The sequence below is a fragment of the Pelophylax lessonae genome (assembly GCF_965119305.1).
Source record: "Pelophylax lessonae genome assembly, chromosome: 1".
Taxonomy (NCBI): Eukaryota; Metazoa; Chordata; class Amphibia; order Anura; family Ranidae; genus Pelophylax; species Pelophylax lessonae.
In genome coordinates this window covers 541,738,040-541,757,375 of record NC_138768.1, presented here as the reverse complement: position 1 = coordinate 541,757,375, position 19,336 = coordinate 541,738,040, and the positions used below count along the sequence as shown (strand labels likewise).

General features: G+C 42.3%; 1 protein-coding gene across 1 annotated transcript in view; it reads right to left on the bottom strand.

Annotated features, from left to right (window-relative positions):
• Positions 1–3,622: 3,622 nt before the first annotated feature.
• The window catches only part of HGSNAT (heparan-alpha-glucosaminide N-acetyltransferase), a 116,491-nt gene continuing 100,777 nt past the window's right edge, over positions 3,623–19,336 (bottom strand). The window contains exons 13-18 of the mRNA XM_082252958.1: positions 18,712–18,838; positions 16,812–16,898; positions 16,569–16,646; positions 10,999–11,069; positions 9,315–9,427; positions 3,623–3,823 (exon numbers count right to left, since the gene is read on the bottom strand). Of these exons, the coding sequence (XP_082109084.1) occupies positions 3,642–3,823; positions 9,315–9,427; positions 10,999–11,069; positions 16,569–16,646; positions 16,812–16,898; positions 18,712–18,838 (658 nt within the window). The 3' untranslated portion in view covers positions 3,623–3,641. The remainder of the gene's footprint in view (positions 3,824–9,314; positions 9,428–10,998; positions 11,070–16,568; positions 16,647–16,811; positions 16,899–18,711; positions 18,839–19,336) is intronic.

The following is a 19,336-nucleotide window of genomic DNA, read 5'->3' as shown; positions in this document are numbered from 1 at the left end:
AAACTGAGCGATCGGGGAGAAGGGCCTTAGTCGGGAAGGTGACCAAGAACCCGATGGTCACTCTGACAGAGCTCCAGCGTTTTTGTGGAGAGGGGAAAACCTTACAGAAGAACTACCATCTCTGCAGCACTCCACCAATCAGGCCTGTATGGTAGAGTGGCCAGACGGAAGGCACTCCACAGTAAAAGCACATGACAGCCTGCCTGAAGTTTACCAAAAGGCACCTTAACCACTTCTCCCTGGGCGGACGTCATATGACGTCCATAAACTTTGCGGGAGTATACTGGGATGATGCCTCTAGCTAGAGGCATCATCCCGGTACCATGGTTTAGAGCCGACGGTTGGCTTTCCGTCGGTACCGACCGATGCGGCTCGGGAGCCACTCGATCGTTACCCGGGGGGGCGGGAGGGGACGTCCCCCCCTCCCGCCGCCTTCCGTGGCTTTTACCGGGGCTCCCGTCCCACCGGGAGCCCCGAGCACCCAGCCGGCGCGTCCGCCGGCTGGATGGAGTCCCGATCAATGCCGGAAACGGCTTCAATCGGGTCTCCGATGACGTAACCCGGAGGCGGCGTCCATGACGTCACTTCCGGGTTAGTGTGCTGCAAATTCGAAAAACGGCTGTATGCAAAAACGCTGTTTTGTAGTGGAGGGGTCTAGGGTCGCCCCCGTCACCGTTAGCTCGCACACAAAAAAAAAAACGTATACGGAAGTCGAGCCGCAAATGAAATCGCTGTTCAAACCACACGTGAGGTATCGCTGCGATCCCCAGAGCATGATCAATAATTTAAAAAAAAGAGCTACACTCTAACTCTAAACTGGTAACCGTTAAATTTAAAGCGTCGCCTATTGAGATCTCTATTGACCGTAGTTTGTCGCCATCCCACGGGGGGGCGCAATTTTAAACCGTAACATGTTGGGTATCTATTTACTCGGCGTGACATCATCTTTCAAAATATACAAAAAAAATGGGCTAACTTTACTGTTTAGTATTTTTTAAATGCAGTGAAATGTGATTTTTCAAAATTTTTCCCAAAAAAATGGCGTTTTAAAGACCGCTGCGCAAATACCGCGTGACAAAAAATATTGCAATGACCGCCATTTTATTCTCCAGAGTCTTTGCTAAAAAAATATATATAATGTTTGGGGGTTCTAAGTAGTTTTCTAGGAAAAAATACTGATTTTAACTTGTAAACAAAAAGTGTCCGAAATAGGCCTGGTGGGGAAGCGGTTAAAGACTCTCAAACCATGAGAAACAAAATTCTCTGGTCTTGTGAAACAAAGCTTGAGCTCTTTGGCCTGAATGACAAGCGTCATGTCTGGAGGAAACCAGGCGCTGCTCATCATCTGGCCAATACCATCCCTACAGTGAAGCATAATAGTGACAGCATCGTGCTGTGAGGATGTTTTTTTAGCGGCAGGAACTGGGAGACTAGTCCGGATTGAGATAAAGATGAATGCAGCAATGTACAGACACATCCTTGATGAACATCTGCTCCAGAGTGCTCTGGACCTCAGACTGGGGCAAAGGTTCATCTTCTAACAGGACAATGACCCTAAGCAGACAGCCAAGATAACAAAGGAGTGCCTACGGGACAACTCTGTAAATGTCCTTGAGTAGCCCAGCCAGAGACCAGACTTGAAAATGTTTATTTTTAACCACTTAAGCCCCGGAAGATTTTACCCCCTTCCTGACCAGGCCCTATTTTGCGATTCGGCACTGCGTGATTTTAACGGACAATTGCATGGTTGTGCGACGCTGTACCCAAATGAAATTGAGGTCTTTTTTTCCCCACAAATAGAGCTTTCTTTTGGTGGTATTTGATCACCTGTGGGATTTTTACTTTTTGCGCTATAAATAAAAAAACTAGCGTAAATTTTGAAAAAATAACAATATTTTTCAAATTTTTTTATATGAAATTCCCAAAAAAAAAAAAAAAAAAAAATGTAAAAATCTAAATTTAACATTTTTGGCCAATTTGTTTTCTGCTACATGTTTGGTAAAAAAAAAAAAAATCACAATAAGCGTATTTTGATTGGTTTGCGCAAAAGTTATTGCGCTTACTAAGGGAAAGATTTCTGTTATTTTTGGTGTTTTTAACGAGTAATGGCGGCGATCCGCGTTTTTTTTGCGGGACTGCGACATTGCGGCGGACAGATCGGACCCTTGACTGACATTTTTGACACTTTTGGGGGTACCAGTGACATTACTACAGTAAGCAGTGCTATACACATGCACTGTTACTGTAAAAATGACACTGGCAGGGAAGGGGTCAACTTTATTAGTGATGCAGGGGTTAAGTGTGTCCCTAGGGGCGTGCTTCTAACCGTAAAGGGGTGTGGCTAGTGATGTAACCACAGAGACATATGATCCTACATAGCAGGATCGTATGATCTCTGCAGTTAGATCAGGGAGAATGACAGGCGGCTTTGTTTAAATTAGCCGCCTGCCTTTCTCCCTCTTCACGGGGAGATCGCGAGTGATCGGCGGACATCGGGTCCGCCGGTCACACGCGCGGGCATGTTAGGGAACGAGCGGGGAGCGGGAGCTCGCCCCCTAGAGGCTCACAGGCTAGCGACGTAGTACTACGCCACTTTGCCTGTACGGGGCTGACCGCTGCAGTAAATAGTCGTGCGGCGGTCGGCAAGTGGTTAATACATTTGCAAGGATTACAAACAGACTTCTTTCACGTTGTCATTATGGGGTATTATTTGTAGAACAGTAACATCACAAAATGTGAAAAAAGTTAAGCGCCGTGAATACTTTCCGGATGCACTGTAGATCTGCCTGAACAATCTCTTGATGCCAGGCCCCCCAAGATCTTTTGCATCAGTAGAGACCACAAACCAGCCACAACAGAAAGCAATCCAAGCTTTTAACATATTTAGGAAAAATGTACTTAAATGCATGTTAAAGAATAAAAAAAAGGTTTTCAGTTTACGTTCTCCTGAATGGTCCATAAACCTGATCAACAGCTAAAATCATAAAACAAATTAAAACAAAATATATTCTATTGCAGCATAGTAGTAGTGTTTGCATTTTTTAATTCAACATACATTAGACATTTGTTTGCGGAGTACGCACTGACAAACTTATAAAAATTAAAATGTTTCCCTTTAACCCCTTTCATTAAAGTGGAACATAGGTTTAAATAAAAAACTGCAAGCAGGCAGATTTTTTTTTTTTTTTTTTTTTGCAGAACTGACATAGAATTTCTCCTCTGCAATAAAATAAATCTACCTACCTGCTTACAGTCATTTTAAGAATGTACACCAGGCTGCGCATGCGCAGTTCACTTTACATTCTGGCACAGATCCTCTGTGGTGGAATGACTACACTTGAACACGTGCAGGAAGGGACATCCTGCTCCTGCCAATAAAGACTGCAACATTATGGCACCCAGAAGCAGCTGGGTGGAAGATGCCAGCGCGGAACCTTGAAGAGGTAAAATATTGTGGACCATAGCCTCGCTTCAGTTGCTTTTTGCGAGTAAGCCACAAACACAAAATACATTAAAAAAGTGGAGCAGGTGGACAGCAAACTTACGACCCAGAAATTATAGTCTTAAATGTCCCAAAGAAATGACTTCCAAATGTAAATTCCTATAGTTCTAACCATGTTAGGCAGATGCTACAAAGCAGCTCAAATCTTCCAGAATATCCTCTTTTTGTAAAGAATATAGGCAATCAACACCCAGAGGGAAGTAGCAACAAGGTTCTGGGTGAGGTGCTGAGCATGAGACTGACTGTCCTGCATCTTCCACTTGAAGGGGAAATAATTTTCAAATACTTCATGTCCAACGTAAACAAGAATAGAGTTCATTCCTAGAAAAAAAGAAATAAAATTCTAAACGTATTGTAATTAATCTGCCCTGTGATAATGTGTGGCTGCTGGCAAAGTTTCATATACCTAAACCTAAAGGCTTACAATATGGTGTAATAGTCTAGCACCCGTGAATAGAACAAAGACATTATCGTCACTGGTGTTGCATCATTACACGATATTGTAAACAATACAATTGCTCATCACTCCGAACTACACTAAGTTACTCTCAGATGCACTTTTTCCCACCACGTACAATACAATAGTCCTACATTGTATGCAATAGCTCCCTGTACCCTCCAGACTTCAAGTGATTGTAAAGTCTCATCTAAAAAACAAAAATGCGATTTTTGTAAGATCTTACCGTAAAATCTTTTTCTCTGATGTTCATTGACAGATGCAGCCTCATCTTCATGAGCTGTGTAGGTTATGCTGCCACCTGCAGAAGTAGTCTAGGCAGTATGCTAGTACAAAGTTTTAGCATATACACGCCCACGGGGCTGTCCCTTCAGACATGACCCTCACAGACACAGCCCAGCACATCAGTTTTTCTGCCTAGAGAAGGAGTAGGACCTAGGTTTCCTGCTGGGACTCCGGTCTCAGTTTTTGTATTATTTTCAGAATATTTTCTTTTATTTCTCTTTACTCAACTACCAGAAAGGAACGTAAATGCTAAAGGCTAGGGATGCATCGATCCGATATCGGCCCCTATACGGGGAAAATAGCTGGATCGGTGGATCGGTAAAATTAACAGATCCACAGGCCGATCCGGTTTTTCTCTTTATAGCTTGTGAGGGAGCAGAGAACAGCTGTCAAAGAAAAAAAAAAAGCCTCCTGCAAATGCCTTTCAACTCTCCCAGTTAAGTAAACACAATGATAACAATGTATCTTTTTGTTCCATCTGCCAGAGGAGGGAAGTTTAACCTCTTAAAGAGGAAGTAAACCCTCCTCAGGAAGTTGTACCTATAGGTAAGCCTATGATAAGGCTTACCTATAGGTACTGTAAATATCTCCTAAACATGTACGGTTTAGGAGATATTTACCTTTAATGCAGCCAGTGACGTCACTGGCGCATGCGCTCTGAAGGAACGGCTGATCGTGCCGTTCCTTCAGAGCCCCGTGCCGTGACCGTCGGCTCCCGCGCGCGTGCGCGGGAGTGACGTCACCGCGGCTCCGGCCAATCAGATGGCCGGATGCCGCGATCCCGGAAGACGGGCGACTGAACATGTCGCTCGTCATACAGGTAAGAGAGCGGCACGGCGGGGGCTCGTTCTAAGGTAAGTATTTCATAATGAGCTAGTATGCGATGCATACTAGCTCATTATGTCTTTCTCTTGCAGGTTGTAAGAAAAAAAAAAATTTTTGAACGAGTGTACAACCTCTTTAAAGACTAAACCCATGACATTTTAGATTATGAATGCACAATTGTTATCTGCCGATACCGATCCGGAAGTATTATTTTGTTATAAGCTCATAAAACAGTACTTCCAGATCGGACTCGGGATCGGCAATTTCACAAAGCAAAAGATCGGGACCAAAAAAGTCAGATCGGTGCATCCCTACTAAAGGCTAAACCTAGCCAACTGGGCAATATGAAGCTCAAACAAAACAACATGAGCTCACCCAGGAAAAAGACCCCTAAGAGAATAAGAAAAAAAACAAAAAAACATTCTCTTAGGAAATAGCAGCCTGCAAAACCTTACGGCCAAAAGAGGCATCCATGAAGCAAACAAATCCACCTTGTAAAATTTGGTAAAGGTGTGCACAGACGAACAAGTTACTGCCTTACAAACTCTGAACCGAGGCCAAATGGCGAAAAGCCCAAGAAGCACTCGGCGCACTAGTAGAATGAGCTTTCACAAGGAAAGGCGGAACCTGACCCTTGAGTGAATAAGCCTGAACAACCGTCTGCCTGATCCATCTCAAAATGGTCGCAGTGGACGCAGCCAAACCTTTGCGAGGACCATCCGTAAGGACAAAGAGTCAGAGTTTCTAAAGAACTCAGTAACTTTTAGATAAACCCTTATCGCCCAAACCACATCCAGAGTGTGCAAGGCAAACACCTTGGGATGTTGAGGCTTAGGACATAAGGAAGACAACACAATGTCTTCATTAAGATGAAAATCCGGCACCACCTTAGGGAGAAAAGACGGTTTTGGCCAAAGGACCGCTTTATCCCTGTGGACCACCAAATAAGGCGGACAGGATTGCACCGCCAACTCAAACTCTGCGAGCAGAAGTGATAGCCACTAGAAAGGCAACCTTCTGTGACAAGGAAAACAGAGAAATCTCCCTAATATTCTTAAAGGGAGGCTTTTGAAGAACAGACAAAACCAGTTTGAGATCCCACGGCAGCAACAGGGATCTCCTCGAAGGAGCCAGATGACACACCCCCCTGGATAAAAGTGCAAATCAAGCTATTAGTAGCCAATGGACGTTGGAAGGAAATAGTTAAGGTCGACACCTGGCCCTTGATAGTACCCAACACCAAGCGCTGCTCAACAACTTTTGCAGGGACAGGGAAGGGGGGAGGATAGGACACACAGACCGGGCAGGCCTGGGGGACCTTTTGGGAGGCACAAATCCCATTATCCCCAGGAGAGGGCCCACATTCCCCCAAGGCCAGCAGGGGCAAAAGGGAGGCACATTTACTCACCATACCATGGACCAGGTGGGCTCCGCTCCGGGCAGACTGCCTCCCACCCGAAGTGGGGGTGCTGACAGCCAAGGGGTACGCTGCGACTCAGCGCATTCCAGGTCGTCGCGTCCCGGCGAGGTATCTGTTTGCAGGCTCGTCCCCATCCGGAAAAGTCCAGGCACTGTCGTGGCTAGATCTAGGTCGGGAATATAACTTGCTCACGCTCGTAGTGCAGGCTGGGGGGACCATAAGGATCTAGCATATTCAGTGCGAAGCCCCAGCCGGCATCGTTGCTTGTAGATCAGGAACATTCTTCCCTGAACACTAGATAGCGAGTAAAGAGAAATAAAAGAAAATATTCTGAAAAGAATACAAAAACTGAGACCTGAGTCCCAGCAGGAAACCTAGGTCCTACTCCTTCTCTAGGCAGAAAAACTGATGTGCTGGGCTGTGTCTGTGATGTGATGTATGCTAAAACATTGTACTATCTTACTCCCTAGACTACTCCGGCAGATGGCAGCATAACCCACACAGCTCATGAAGATGAGGCTGCGTCTGTCAATGGACAATAGATAAAATCATGTTATACTTACCTCCTTTGTGCAATTGGTTTTGCACAGAGCCGCCTGGATCCTGCTCTTCTTGGGTCCCTCATCCGTGTGTCCATTTAGTCACGGAGCTGCTGTTTGGTCCCGCCCCTCTGTCTCCTGAGGAAAGAGTCCTGGACAGCCGAGGGACTCCTTGAGATCACTGGACAGAGATGGGGCTCAGGTAAGTATTAGGGGGTGCTGGGGAACCCAGAAGGTTTTTTTTTTATCTTTATACATAAAACGCAATAGGATAAAAAAAAAAAAAAAACTTCTGATTTACAACTTCTTTAATGCGGAAGTAAAGTCACTGTGCGCAGGCAGGCTCTTTATTGCAAAAGACACACGCAATGTCTTATCTGTAATGTCTTTCTTTAAATATAAACCCATCTATAAACCCATCTACCTGCCTGCTTGCAGTCTTCTTTAGAATGTACACGCTCTGCCAATTGTGATCTCCCATAGGCCTTTGTAATTATTAAATACAAAAAAAAATATATATTTTGTATTTTTTTTTATATAGATTTTTGCCACGTTCTTGGTAATCCATCTTTTATAAAAAGTGCAAAACCCTTATATACAATTGGCAGGGATTGCAAATTACTGTACACCCCATACCAACATTTCTTCACAGGATGTTTCCCAGCCAGAAAATTCCAAAACGTTTTAAATTTATTAATTTTACAAATCTTTTTCAGGGAGGGGGTCTGCCAATAAGTTGGATATGTTATAATAGGAAATCTCAGCCAAAAGTTTAAAAACAAAAGCCTCATCTATGGGGCCACAGACCGTCAGAAGTTATCAGGGACAGTGTATGCACACAAGGGGCCAACGATATTCCCAAGCGCAGCTCAAGGAGAGAGCAACTTCTGTAGCATCGAAAGTCCTTATAATCTGGAGCCACAGACAAGCAGGTCTTATGGCAACATCAAACTTACTGGCAAACCCTTCCCTGAAGATCTGTAAAAATGAATAAATTGAAATACATTGAATTTTCTGGCTTTTCATCCTGTGAATAAATTCTTGTATAGGTGTACTGTGATGTAATCCCTGCCAGCTATATGTGGCTTTTGCACTTTATAAATAAAAGATGTATTACTCTGCCAAGTGCATTTTATTAAATAAATGACATAATGAAACAGGTTGTATTTTTTATATTGGTTTTGCCACAAAGTCCTATTGGAGGTCACAATCGGTATAAAACGTAGAATAAAGATGTTGGCAACCATAGCCTCCTACAAACCCAATATTTAAAATTTAGGTAGAGTGGAGAGGGATTAGAACACCTGTTAGTTTAAATTGCTGGCTGTGTCCCCGATAGGAAGCTTCACTGTCTCCCTTTGTTCTGCTTACGGTTATCATTATTGAAATTAAAATAAAATCCCAGATTTTGAATTCTCACCAGAACCGTAATGGAGGGAAAATCTTCCAATGGGGACAATAGTTCTGGTGACACCCCAGGATTCCCTCACTTTGGAGGGATTTCTTTGCATTTCTTGTTTGAGCTATGGTACAAAAAGTGAAGGGTAACATCCCCATTACGACACACATTTTGCCTTAAAGAGGTTGTAAACTCATAATTTTCACTTTAGTTTGTTGTAATCTGCAGAAACAAAGCAGTCGATAGATGCCTGTAAAAGATGTCTTACTTGTTTATTCTTCCTGTAATTCTTCCTGTAATTTTTGCTGACGTCATCGGCGCATGCCCAGTATGTTATCTAATCCACGGCACGCTCTGCATGCCGTTTCTGAGCTCTCCCTGTATCTGTCAGGGCACAGCTAAATCTCGCGATTAGCTGTGCCGTTCTTACCAGCTTCCTGTCATCTCACGGGGGAGTGAGCATGACAGGTTACACAAGGGGAGGGGGGAGGGGGGAGGAGGGAGCGAGTGAGTGAAAATTCCAAGCATTCCAAGACAGGGAGAGACTGAGAGCATGTCTTACACAGAGAGACTGCATTACAACTTCAGTAAGGGCGGAAATGACGGCAGCAGGGGGAGCAAAAAACAGGACTAAACATGGCGCTGCCGAGACCAGGAAAGAGGAAAAAGATAAACTTTAAAATAAAGGTATTTCTAGACGGTTATGATGTGAATATTTAATGTGTAATGTAATTATATTGCATGTACGTTTAATACATTGTAAAAGTTTGATTTTCATAGCTGAGTTTACTTCCTCTTTAAGTTCTATGTCAGAGAAATGCCTTTATGGCCAGAGTTCAGTTTTAAACTTTTATTTGCTCCCTTGCATAGTTCCAGTCCCCACTTACCTGGATAAAAAAATGGGCCACCTTTCCAGTAACATTTAACATCCACTAAGAAATAAATGATCAGTAACAGGATGAAAGCAAAGCAGCTGAGGGTTGTCACATAAGAGATGGACCTGTAGAATTTTAATATTAAAGGGTTAGAAATGAAAGGTAAAATATACTGAAAAGAGAAAAATAAGAAAAAAATCATGAAAAGCAAATACATAAACACCAGTTAAATTCTACAGTTTTTACAAACAATAGATGCGTTGTTCAATGGGGGATATTGTTCAAGGGTATTACATTAAAGATCAGAGCCCAACTGCTGGAAAGAGTAGTGAGCTTGTAATATTAGCAAGAAAAGAAATGCCTATGGGCATGTGCACAATACACCATGATGCAAGGTTATAAAACCTTCTGCTCTGTGAAGATGACGAATGACGGAATGCGTAGGGAGGGGCTACAACGCTGACATCACAGCGCATGGTCGGATCATACTAGCGGCTTGTGATTAACAGCTGGAGATGATCGGCAATACGAATAAGCGTTTATACCTTTGTGTGGAGGAGACACTTTAAGCAGGTGAGTGGATTCATATTCTTTTAAATAAAGCAGTTTTAAAAAATGTTATACAATGGAAGCCTTCCTTTGTTTCACTTATGTGTGGCCCTGACCTGCTTGAGGGTTTTCGGATTGAAAGACGATAGTGGTAGCCAGTATCTTAGAAATTTATACCAGCAGCAGCTGGTTTATATATTGACCAGCCAATAACTCTGGTGAGTCATAGTGTGGATGGTGAAGGATCACACCGGGTGTCACTTTTAGGGATTCAAAACACTAAGTTTATTTCTACAATTAATTTCATTAGATTCTCTGGGAGACCTTTCCTTGGATCACTTGTGGACTTTTTTTGAGTGGATTAATATCCTGCACTTTTTTCTTCAAAATAGCACTGGACTTTGCACCTCAGTATTTTGCACATTTTTTTGCAATAATTGCACTATATGTATTCGAGCATTAACCATAAATTGCAAATGCTACATAGAGCAGTGATAAAATTGCATTGCAGCGTTTGATATATTTTTTTTTACAGCGAAGTCACTTGATTGTTATATAGATCTATGCAATTGATATCAATATTACTGTTTTTGTATCTAGCACGTCAAGGTCTAGGATTACACATATAAGTAGTGTGCTATTTTTAGAATATACATTGGTCGTTTATATATATTGGGTCAAGAATTACAAGAGAGCACCACTTGCGGTTTCTTTTTATCAGTGCTGTAGGTATATGACCGAATTACTAGTGGTAGCTGTTTGAGATGATCCTTTCCTTGCATTCTCGGGTAACATCTTTGGCGCTGTAATCTTTGCTTTACAAGGTTATAAAGAAGCAACATCTGAGTTTGTCATTTAAAGAAATTGTTTGCCAAAAAGAGGACATGGAGGATTTGTTTATTGTACTGGTTTCATAAACTGGTTTGTATTAGCAGTAATAGAACATTTTTCACAAGTGTTTTTCCTTCAAGTGCATTTTTTCTAAACGTATCCTCTATTCTTGTTTTGCCATAGGTACTCCCCTCTGTTGACACCCAGATGAGGACATTGGTCTTTTGCACTCCTTTAGGGAATAGACTGAATTCTATGCAAAAATTAGGTGCATACTTTGCCTAACATTCACTCCATAACATTGATTTATGCTTACCACAGATTTTTGTTTACTGGAATAAAACCTTCATTTGTAGAACATTTTGTCAAAATTGCAGAAATAACACCCTGAATAAAAAAGGGTAGAAAATATTTAAATCACTTGGCAGACATCAGTTACTTTATTAAATCAATAGAGAGAAAAAAAAAAAAAAAAAACTTACGTCAAAGTGAAAAACATATGAAATCCACTATAATTCAATAACAAAAAAAAACAGAAAAAAAAAAAAAAATGGTATTTACCCCCCTTTTTTTTTTTTTTTAATAGGAAATGTATGCAACGCCTGTGCAAATATCAATTTCTTTTTAGAGGTTATAGTACAGGAAATTGTCTTTAGGTGTTAGCTCTATAGGGTGAAGTATGCACAAAGCTTTTTTTGGCCATAAGTTTCTTGCAGGTTATTAGGAGTACAATTACTTTTGCCGCTTGTGGCTCAGATTTTGCTGACAGCAGGCTACTGACTGCTTTCATCTGACAGGATTTAGCTCCCCCCCCCCTCCCGGTGTTCCAGTGAGTGCTAGAGAAGCAGAGCGGAGAGCAATGACTGACAGTCAATGCTCTCTGCTTGGAGCAGACTGAAAACTGAGCATTCAGCAGTCATGTGATTTGCTCAGTTCTCGGGCTTACAGCCAATGTGAGACAGCTGCAGCATCATATTGATACTGCAAAAGAGGAGAGTATGGATGTTGGGTGGATTGGACACTGGTAAAACCTTTCCTGAAAACATCCCCTCCATGCACCCTCCTATAAACCGCACCCATTTTGTGGGACTGCAATTTGATAAGAAAGGAATACGAAGACAAAAGGAAGAGAGGGGAAGGACCTCTGACCTGTACTGTATTCCAAGATGTGGAATTTACAGGCAAGTCATAATTCCAATCCTCTTCGCTGTACAGTACAGGACACAGGATCTGTAATAGACCAAAAGATGTCCCTAGGCAACAGAGGGGTGGTTAACAATACAGAAAAGAATGGTAAATCAGCCAACAAGGATCCACAGACCTCAAAATACTCTCAAGCAACATCTTGAAACACCTTGCATCAGTCAAGGCTTGGAGAGCCACACAGTAAAAAAACTTTAAGAAGGTATGAACAGAAAACCAAATGGCAAGCTTGAAGGCCTGCAAAACATGGATACTTGATGCTGAAAAGCCCAAACAGACAGATCTGGAAGGATTGGTCCAAACAGGAAGGATGGGTACCCTTTCTTTGAGGGCATAGATCCTGAAAATGAAATGCCTGAGCCATCTAGCTATACTGGAAAAGGAATCAGGATGACCTGAATCTCTTCCCCCTTCTATTTTGTGGAACAGTCAATGAAGAAACTTCACTGTAGGTAATTAATACACCAGATGGAGTCTGAAAAATGACCATGGCATCCACTGCAAAGGCAAGGGGATTGAATTAATCTGGGTTAGGCCATGTCACAGCCTGGCTTTCCCCATATCTGACAAAGCATCAGGAAGATCTTTTTATGGTGCCGGGACCGCTTCAGGGGAGAGGGGTTCAGTGTACGAGAATCAGTCTTCTGGCTCTCAGTTCCAGAACATGGATGGGGAGCGTAGACTCCTGTGAGGACCAAGTGCCCTGGACCATTAGGGAATTGTAGATCCCGCCCCAGCCTGGCAGGGAGAGAGGAGAAAAGGTTTCCCAGATTGTAGGGCCGAGTTGGACATCTACCAAGCCAGGGAGATCTTTGCCTGGCTGGATAGAAGTAGTGGGCGATAGAGAAGGGATCTATCTGTACCACATTGGGTCTGTAAGCATCTGAAGTGGAACTAAGCAAAAGGATCTACCTCAAAGGAGGCCACCAGGAGGCCCTCATGTAGAACCTAGTCAAGGAATGCCCAAGTAGGACATCATTTGCCTAGGCATGAAACCAGGTAGTAACTGAAGAAAGGTTAAGGTTAACAAAAAAAGTAACAAAAGTATATACGATATAGTTTCCTATCTATTTACTAATGCTAGCAGCATGAGGATTAAAAATAATCAATGTTGATTGGGAGAGTGAAGTTCCAGTTTAACTTGTGTGTGCTCAGAGGAAAGGTCTTTTTAGATTGGGGTAGCCATTTAGTGCAAGTGGTGAGCATTCCTCTACAAAATCATTTTCTGCATCAACCTCGTCCTCCATGATATCTTCCACAAAGAGGTTAGGAAGATCAGGGTCATACTCCTGAATAGACTCAGGTGGTGGAGAGCCAGAAAATGGGATTTTTGACTTACCGTAAAATGTGCATGAGCTGGGAAGCACTGGCAACTAGGTCACCACCCAAGCAGCAGTGTTGCATGTGGGACCAAAAAAAATAAATAAAAAAAAAAAAAAAGGTAAAATGTTACCCTTCCCTGATGGAGCAGAGACATTTACAGAAGGGGATAAGACTCTAGGTGAAATAACACCCTTTGTGTAAAACAGGACATGGTTAAAATTACAGGGAAACCCTGGCTTACCTTATCCACGCTGCAGATTCCTCAAGGGGACCAAACTAAACCAGTCAGTGGACATACCATCAACAGGGTCTGGGTGCAACAGGAATGGTCCACGGTCCTGGACCCGTGAAGCACTCTGCAGCTAACTATACTTGTTGCACCATGTGCCAAGATGGATGCCAAACGCAGGACCCAGTGCCTGAAGCAAACATTACAGGCTGGTCCCACTGATGCAGAGCCTGGGTGGGTTTCCCATGATATATATTGGAGGGCAACCGATCTGCAAACTGCAAGTGAGCCCTAATGCAATAACTAGTTGGATCTTGATAGAAGTATCAGTTGAAGGAAAAAAAAGATTCATGTAGAAACTTCCAGGAAAGAAGAAGATCACCTAAGAACGCTAGCAAAAAAAAAAAGTCCCACAGATTGGGTGGGGTTATAAAAGAGTGTACAGGGGGTGTTCCAAGCCAAGCTTTTGCCAGTGTCCAATCACTTGGCAGTGGAGGATTATAGCCCATGGTCCATGACTCCAGATCCTATATCCTGTACAGCTAGTATAAAACTTTGGTTTGGATACACCCAAACATGGTAAAGCTTTTAATATTTTAGGACTGTAGTATATCTAAAGCCAAAACGTTTTTTTAAAAAAATTTGGTCAGCATGTAATAGTAAAAACACCCATCAGTTTATTGCCATCTGAGCTCCTTTTGGAACATTTCCTTTCAAATATCTCCAATTACATAAATCCCCCTCAGTTTCGACTTTAGATATACTGTAACTACGTAATCAAATTTAAAACAGCGCTAGCATAAAATACAAATCAACATTCATAAAGTGAAATATATGGTGTATATAAATAATTTAAATCACATAAGTATATATCTCAAGTCCTTTCATTAAGTGATCAAATTCCAAAGTGGTCTCTATACTGTAACTAGCTCTGGTTTTAAAAAAAAAACCCTAAAAAAAATGTACAGGTTTATCTTTGTGTGGCATAGAAACTATTGTACATAAATAGTTATGAAAAAAAAATGCATCTTCTATGGGCTAATTGATCCCACACCTTATCCTCCTATGATCCTTCCCTCTGTCGCTGACCAACACCGCACAACCCCAGCTAGTCAGTCTGTGACAAGGAGAGCACCCAGATCGCCTTCAACTTATCACCTGCCCGAACGTTGGGCCGAGAAGGGCCGCGACCTCGGCCGCATTAGAGCTCCAAGATGGCACCCGGCAGCCTCTTCAGTAGTGACCCCCGCGTGGCTGGGAATAGTCTAAGGACATCAAGTGGAACCCCTAAGCCTCTGAAAGCACTCTGGGAAGGAACCCCCCCAGTTGGACTTGTTTTAATGCGCAGAAACTGTCCAGCAAGAGTCGTCAAGGTGTCCTCCCTAGTTCCTGAGCCTATATTTGTGGATGGGGCAGCCATCTTAGCAGAAGATATGTCAGAGAGGGTACAGGACCCAGAAACAGAATGAGGCATTGATGAGCACCCACAGCCTACACTACAACGGTACACAAAATGCACCGCTTCGGTAGATTACCTGAAGGAGAGATTTGGTGAATTGAGTGAGGTTTCCCTCCTCCACCAGGATTTACAGAAAATTTGAGAACGTAAAACATCAGCTGAGGGCAGAATCAGAAACTTGGAGGACCAGCTCCCCGCGATCACATGTGATGCCAAAATGGCTGCCCAACAGGTCTCCACTGCAAAGAAACGGGCAGATTACATTGAAAAACCTCTTCATTGCAATAATATCCGCATTGTGGGGTTGCCTGAGAAGGTGGAGGGATGCGACCCCATGGCTTTTGTGGAAAAATGGCTGGAGATCTTTGGCAAGGAGGCCTTCATTCCTCTGTATGCTGTAGAGGGCGCATCGTATGCCATCGAGACCACTACCATCTGTTATAACTTACAACTGATTACAAAAAATTTGGACTATAATTTGACAGTTGCAGAAAGTGGAGGGGTTTACATTGTACAGCCTGATATGGGGCAACCGGACATATGAACTTGCTAAACTACAGCAAGGCACTAGATTAGTGGTGTTTGGGACGACTAATTTAAATCACATTTTCGACCAGGGGACTCTAATACAGTTCCCAGTTCTGCGTAGAAATTCTCCCTTCCTCAATACATGCAATTATATTACGCCCAACTGCATTACGCTGTTAAGAGCCCAGGGTCGAGATACTCATTGGGTCTTGTCACCGACTCCAGTATTCCATCCCATCTCTTCACTCACTAATGCCAAAAGCCTTATATCGCAATGCTATAGCATGCTGCTAAATCATTTTCTTGATGGACACCCTTCAGGGATGCATTAGAGATGGGAGAGGGATGTAGGTCAACTATCAGGGGACCAACGGGTTGGAGGTGTTACAAGCTGTGGTAAAAAGTTCTGTGATTTCCTCGCAGAGATTATCCTAACTCCCTATAATTCTGAGAGCCCACTAGACTTCAACTAAGCTCCACAATATGGGAGTCATTGTAGAGCATGTATGCTATAGTTGTCAAAGAGATAGGAGTGACCTGATCCACCTCCTTTGGAGGTGCCCTAAGCTCCACCGATACTGGACAGAAGTTATGGGTACCCTTAACAAGGTTTTCCAGACCAAGGTACTCCCTTGACCCTAAATACTGCTTATTCAGCATTCTTAAATGACAGAATTCTGGAAGATGGTTAACTCACATGGGCCATACACATTTTTGAAAAGTACGTATACCAACATAGAAGTTGCCTTGTTGGATATGAAAGATTATGGGCACCATGGCTAGTTTCTCCAGGTCTTAGCCTGCGAGAACTGGTTCAAATACAGGTGATGCAGTGTCTAGCTAGGCCTGCACAAGAATAATGGGCTGCAAAATGTCATTTGTACATCTTTGGAAGCTTTGTAAGATGACATTACACAGCATGGTATTATAATGTGATGATTACACTGTTCATATCAGTAATTTAGCTGCAAAAAATAGTACTAAATCCTGCACTGTAACCTGTGAACTTGGCAATTGTTCTGGATACAATGTCAATTTAACTTTGTTGTCACCACATGGTTTTTATTTAGTTTAACACATCCAAATACATTTTTGGATAAAAAAAAAAAAAAAGGAGATATAAAATATAAATTGCAGTACGTACCATACCAACACTCCATGTGAAAAACCTCACCATGATCTGCTTATGTTGATTCTTGTAGAACACAAGCACTTTGCCAGCCTGTAATACAGGGTGAGGGATAAAACAAGAATATGGTGTTACAAGTCAAAACATAATGAACCAACCCACTGTGGCAGCAATGGATTGTTCTGTTGTGTGTAGACAAGAATAGGCCATCAAGAGAAAAGTCATAACATTTTCAGGTGAAAAAAAAAAATGTTTTACCTGAAGCCCAAGATATGCCATCACTATGGAATTCAGCGTTCCTAATATTCCTTCGGGATCATAAGGCACTGTTGTTTTATAAATTACCTGCATAGAAGCCATACATAATAGCTATTATAAACTGACTTTTTATTATAAAATAAAGAACATTACATTACTGTTTACCTTGTAGAAGATTGTATAACAATAGTTATGAGAGCCTGTCACTGGAATCATCAAGAAAAGGCACTTCAAGGTATCCTCTATCCAACAGTTAAAGCAAATCTGAAGTGACAAACTGCTGCTGGCACCAGAGAAGATACGGTACCTATGTGCAGGCACATCAGGATCATTTTCCACATCAATTTCCTATGCCAACATTAGAGCTTTCTGGGTAGAGAGCTTGGCCCCATCCCCACCTAAATATACTGGTGGGTAATCACCATGATAATCTGCCTCACTGACCAATAGCGAGGCTAAGGAGGTGAGAGAGTGGGAAGAGCTAGAACCTTTCAGGAAGACGAGTTGATTTGTTCATAGCCCACATAGACTTATCAATAAACTGCAGTCATTGAGCATGGACTCCCATATTGTTGAGTGGATTAGGCAGTGGCTGAGTGACAGACAACAGAGGGTTGTAGTCAATGGAGAACATTCAGAACAAGGTCATGTTACCAGTGGGGTACCTCAGGGATCTGTACTGGGACCAATTTTGTTTAATATCTTCATAAGGGATATTGCAAAAGGCCTCGATGGTAAGGTTTGTCTTTTTGCTGATGGCACAAAGATATGTAACAGGGTTGATGTTCCTGGAGGGAAACGCCAAATGGAAAAGGATTTAGGAAAACTAGAAGAATGGTCAGAACTCTGGCAACTGAAATTTAATGTGGATAAGTGCAAGATAATGCACCTGGGGAGTAAAAACCCAAGGGCAGAATATAGAATATTTGACACAGTCCTGACCTCAGTATCTGAGGAAAGGGATTTAGGAGTAATTATTTCAGAAGACTTAAAGGTGGGAAGACAATGTAATAGAGCAGCACGAAATGCCAGCAGAATGCTTGGATGTATAGGGAGAGGTATAAGCAGTAGAAAGAGAGAAGTGCTTATGCCGCTGTACAGAACACTGGTGAGACCTCACTTGGGAGTATTGTGCGCAGTACTGGAGGCCATATCTCCAGAAGGATATAGATACTCTAGAGAGAGTTCAGAGAAGAGCTACTAAACTAGTACATGGAATGCAGGAAAAAACTTACCAGGAAAGGTTAAAGGACCTTAACATGTATAGCTTGGAAGAAAGAAGAGACAGAGGGGATATGATAGAAACTTTTAAATACATAAAGGGAATCAACTCGGTAAAGGAGGAGAGCATATTTAAAAGAAGAAAAACTACCACAAGAGGACACCGTTTTAAATTAGAGGGGCAAAGGTTTAAAAGTAATATGAGGAAGTATTACTTTACTGAGAGAGTAGTGGATGCATGGAATAACCTTCCTGCAGAAGTGGTAGCTGCAAATACAGTGAAGGAGTTTAAGCATGCATGGGATAGGCATAAGGCTATCCTTCATATAAGATAGGGCCAGGGACTATTCATAGGATTCAGATATATTGGGCAGACTAGATGGGCCAAATGGTTCTTATCTGCCGACACATTCTATGTTTCTAGGTTTCTATAGCCGAACACCCTGGTATTCAGGGCAGTTGGGCCAGTAAAGGAAAACATGACCAAATAAACAGGTGTCTGGTACTGCCTACTATGTGATGGCAGCAATGTTTTGCTTTAATTTAGCTTGACAATGTTTACATTACTACAGGGTACTTTAAATGCATTGATTGCCTACTTTTACATGTTTACACTTATTTCTCCTCCACTATTTTGCGTTTTGTTGTGCTTTCAGTGATTCGTGAGGCAGAAACTCACATTGGATGAGGGATGCTGATAAATGTGATTTTCACCAAGAACTATTCGGTCGATGTAGCCAGCTGCCCCTCCTGTACAGTTTGGATACTTGCCCAAATCTCCAATACCTCCAGGTCCAAGGTAACCCCTAAAAAAATAAAAAGGAGCACTGAAGTAAGATGGCTGTCAAAGATAACTTCAATAATGTTGGTTTAAAGCAGAACTCTTCTTTATTTCTATCCTGTCTGCTTATGCCTCTGGTGCTTGATGGAAAACTTTACTCTTCAAAATGATCCCACTTCCCCTCCCCACTGGGTCCCACTGAAATGTAGGAGGCACACCCAGTGTCTCCACAAGGCTCACTGGATTTAAACACACCACTTGGGCTACAGAACTGTCAATCACTGCTGCTGTGCCCAGTGTTTGGACACACAACCTTCACTGAGCCAGTTTTTTTTTTTTTTTTTTTATTTCAGATAAAAGTGGCTGAAGAGCCTGTTTCATCCTTGTGCACAGCTGCGTGGTACTTAAACATAGCAAATGAAAAAAATCTGAGGCACGAGAAGGCTTGAGCTACATAGTTGAATTCTGTATTATATTATATTATATTATATATATATATATTATATATATATATATATATATA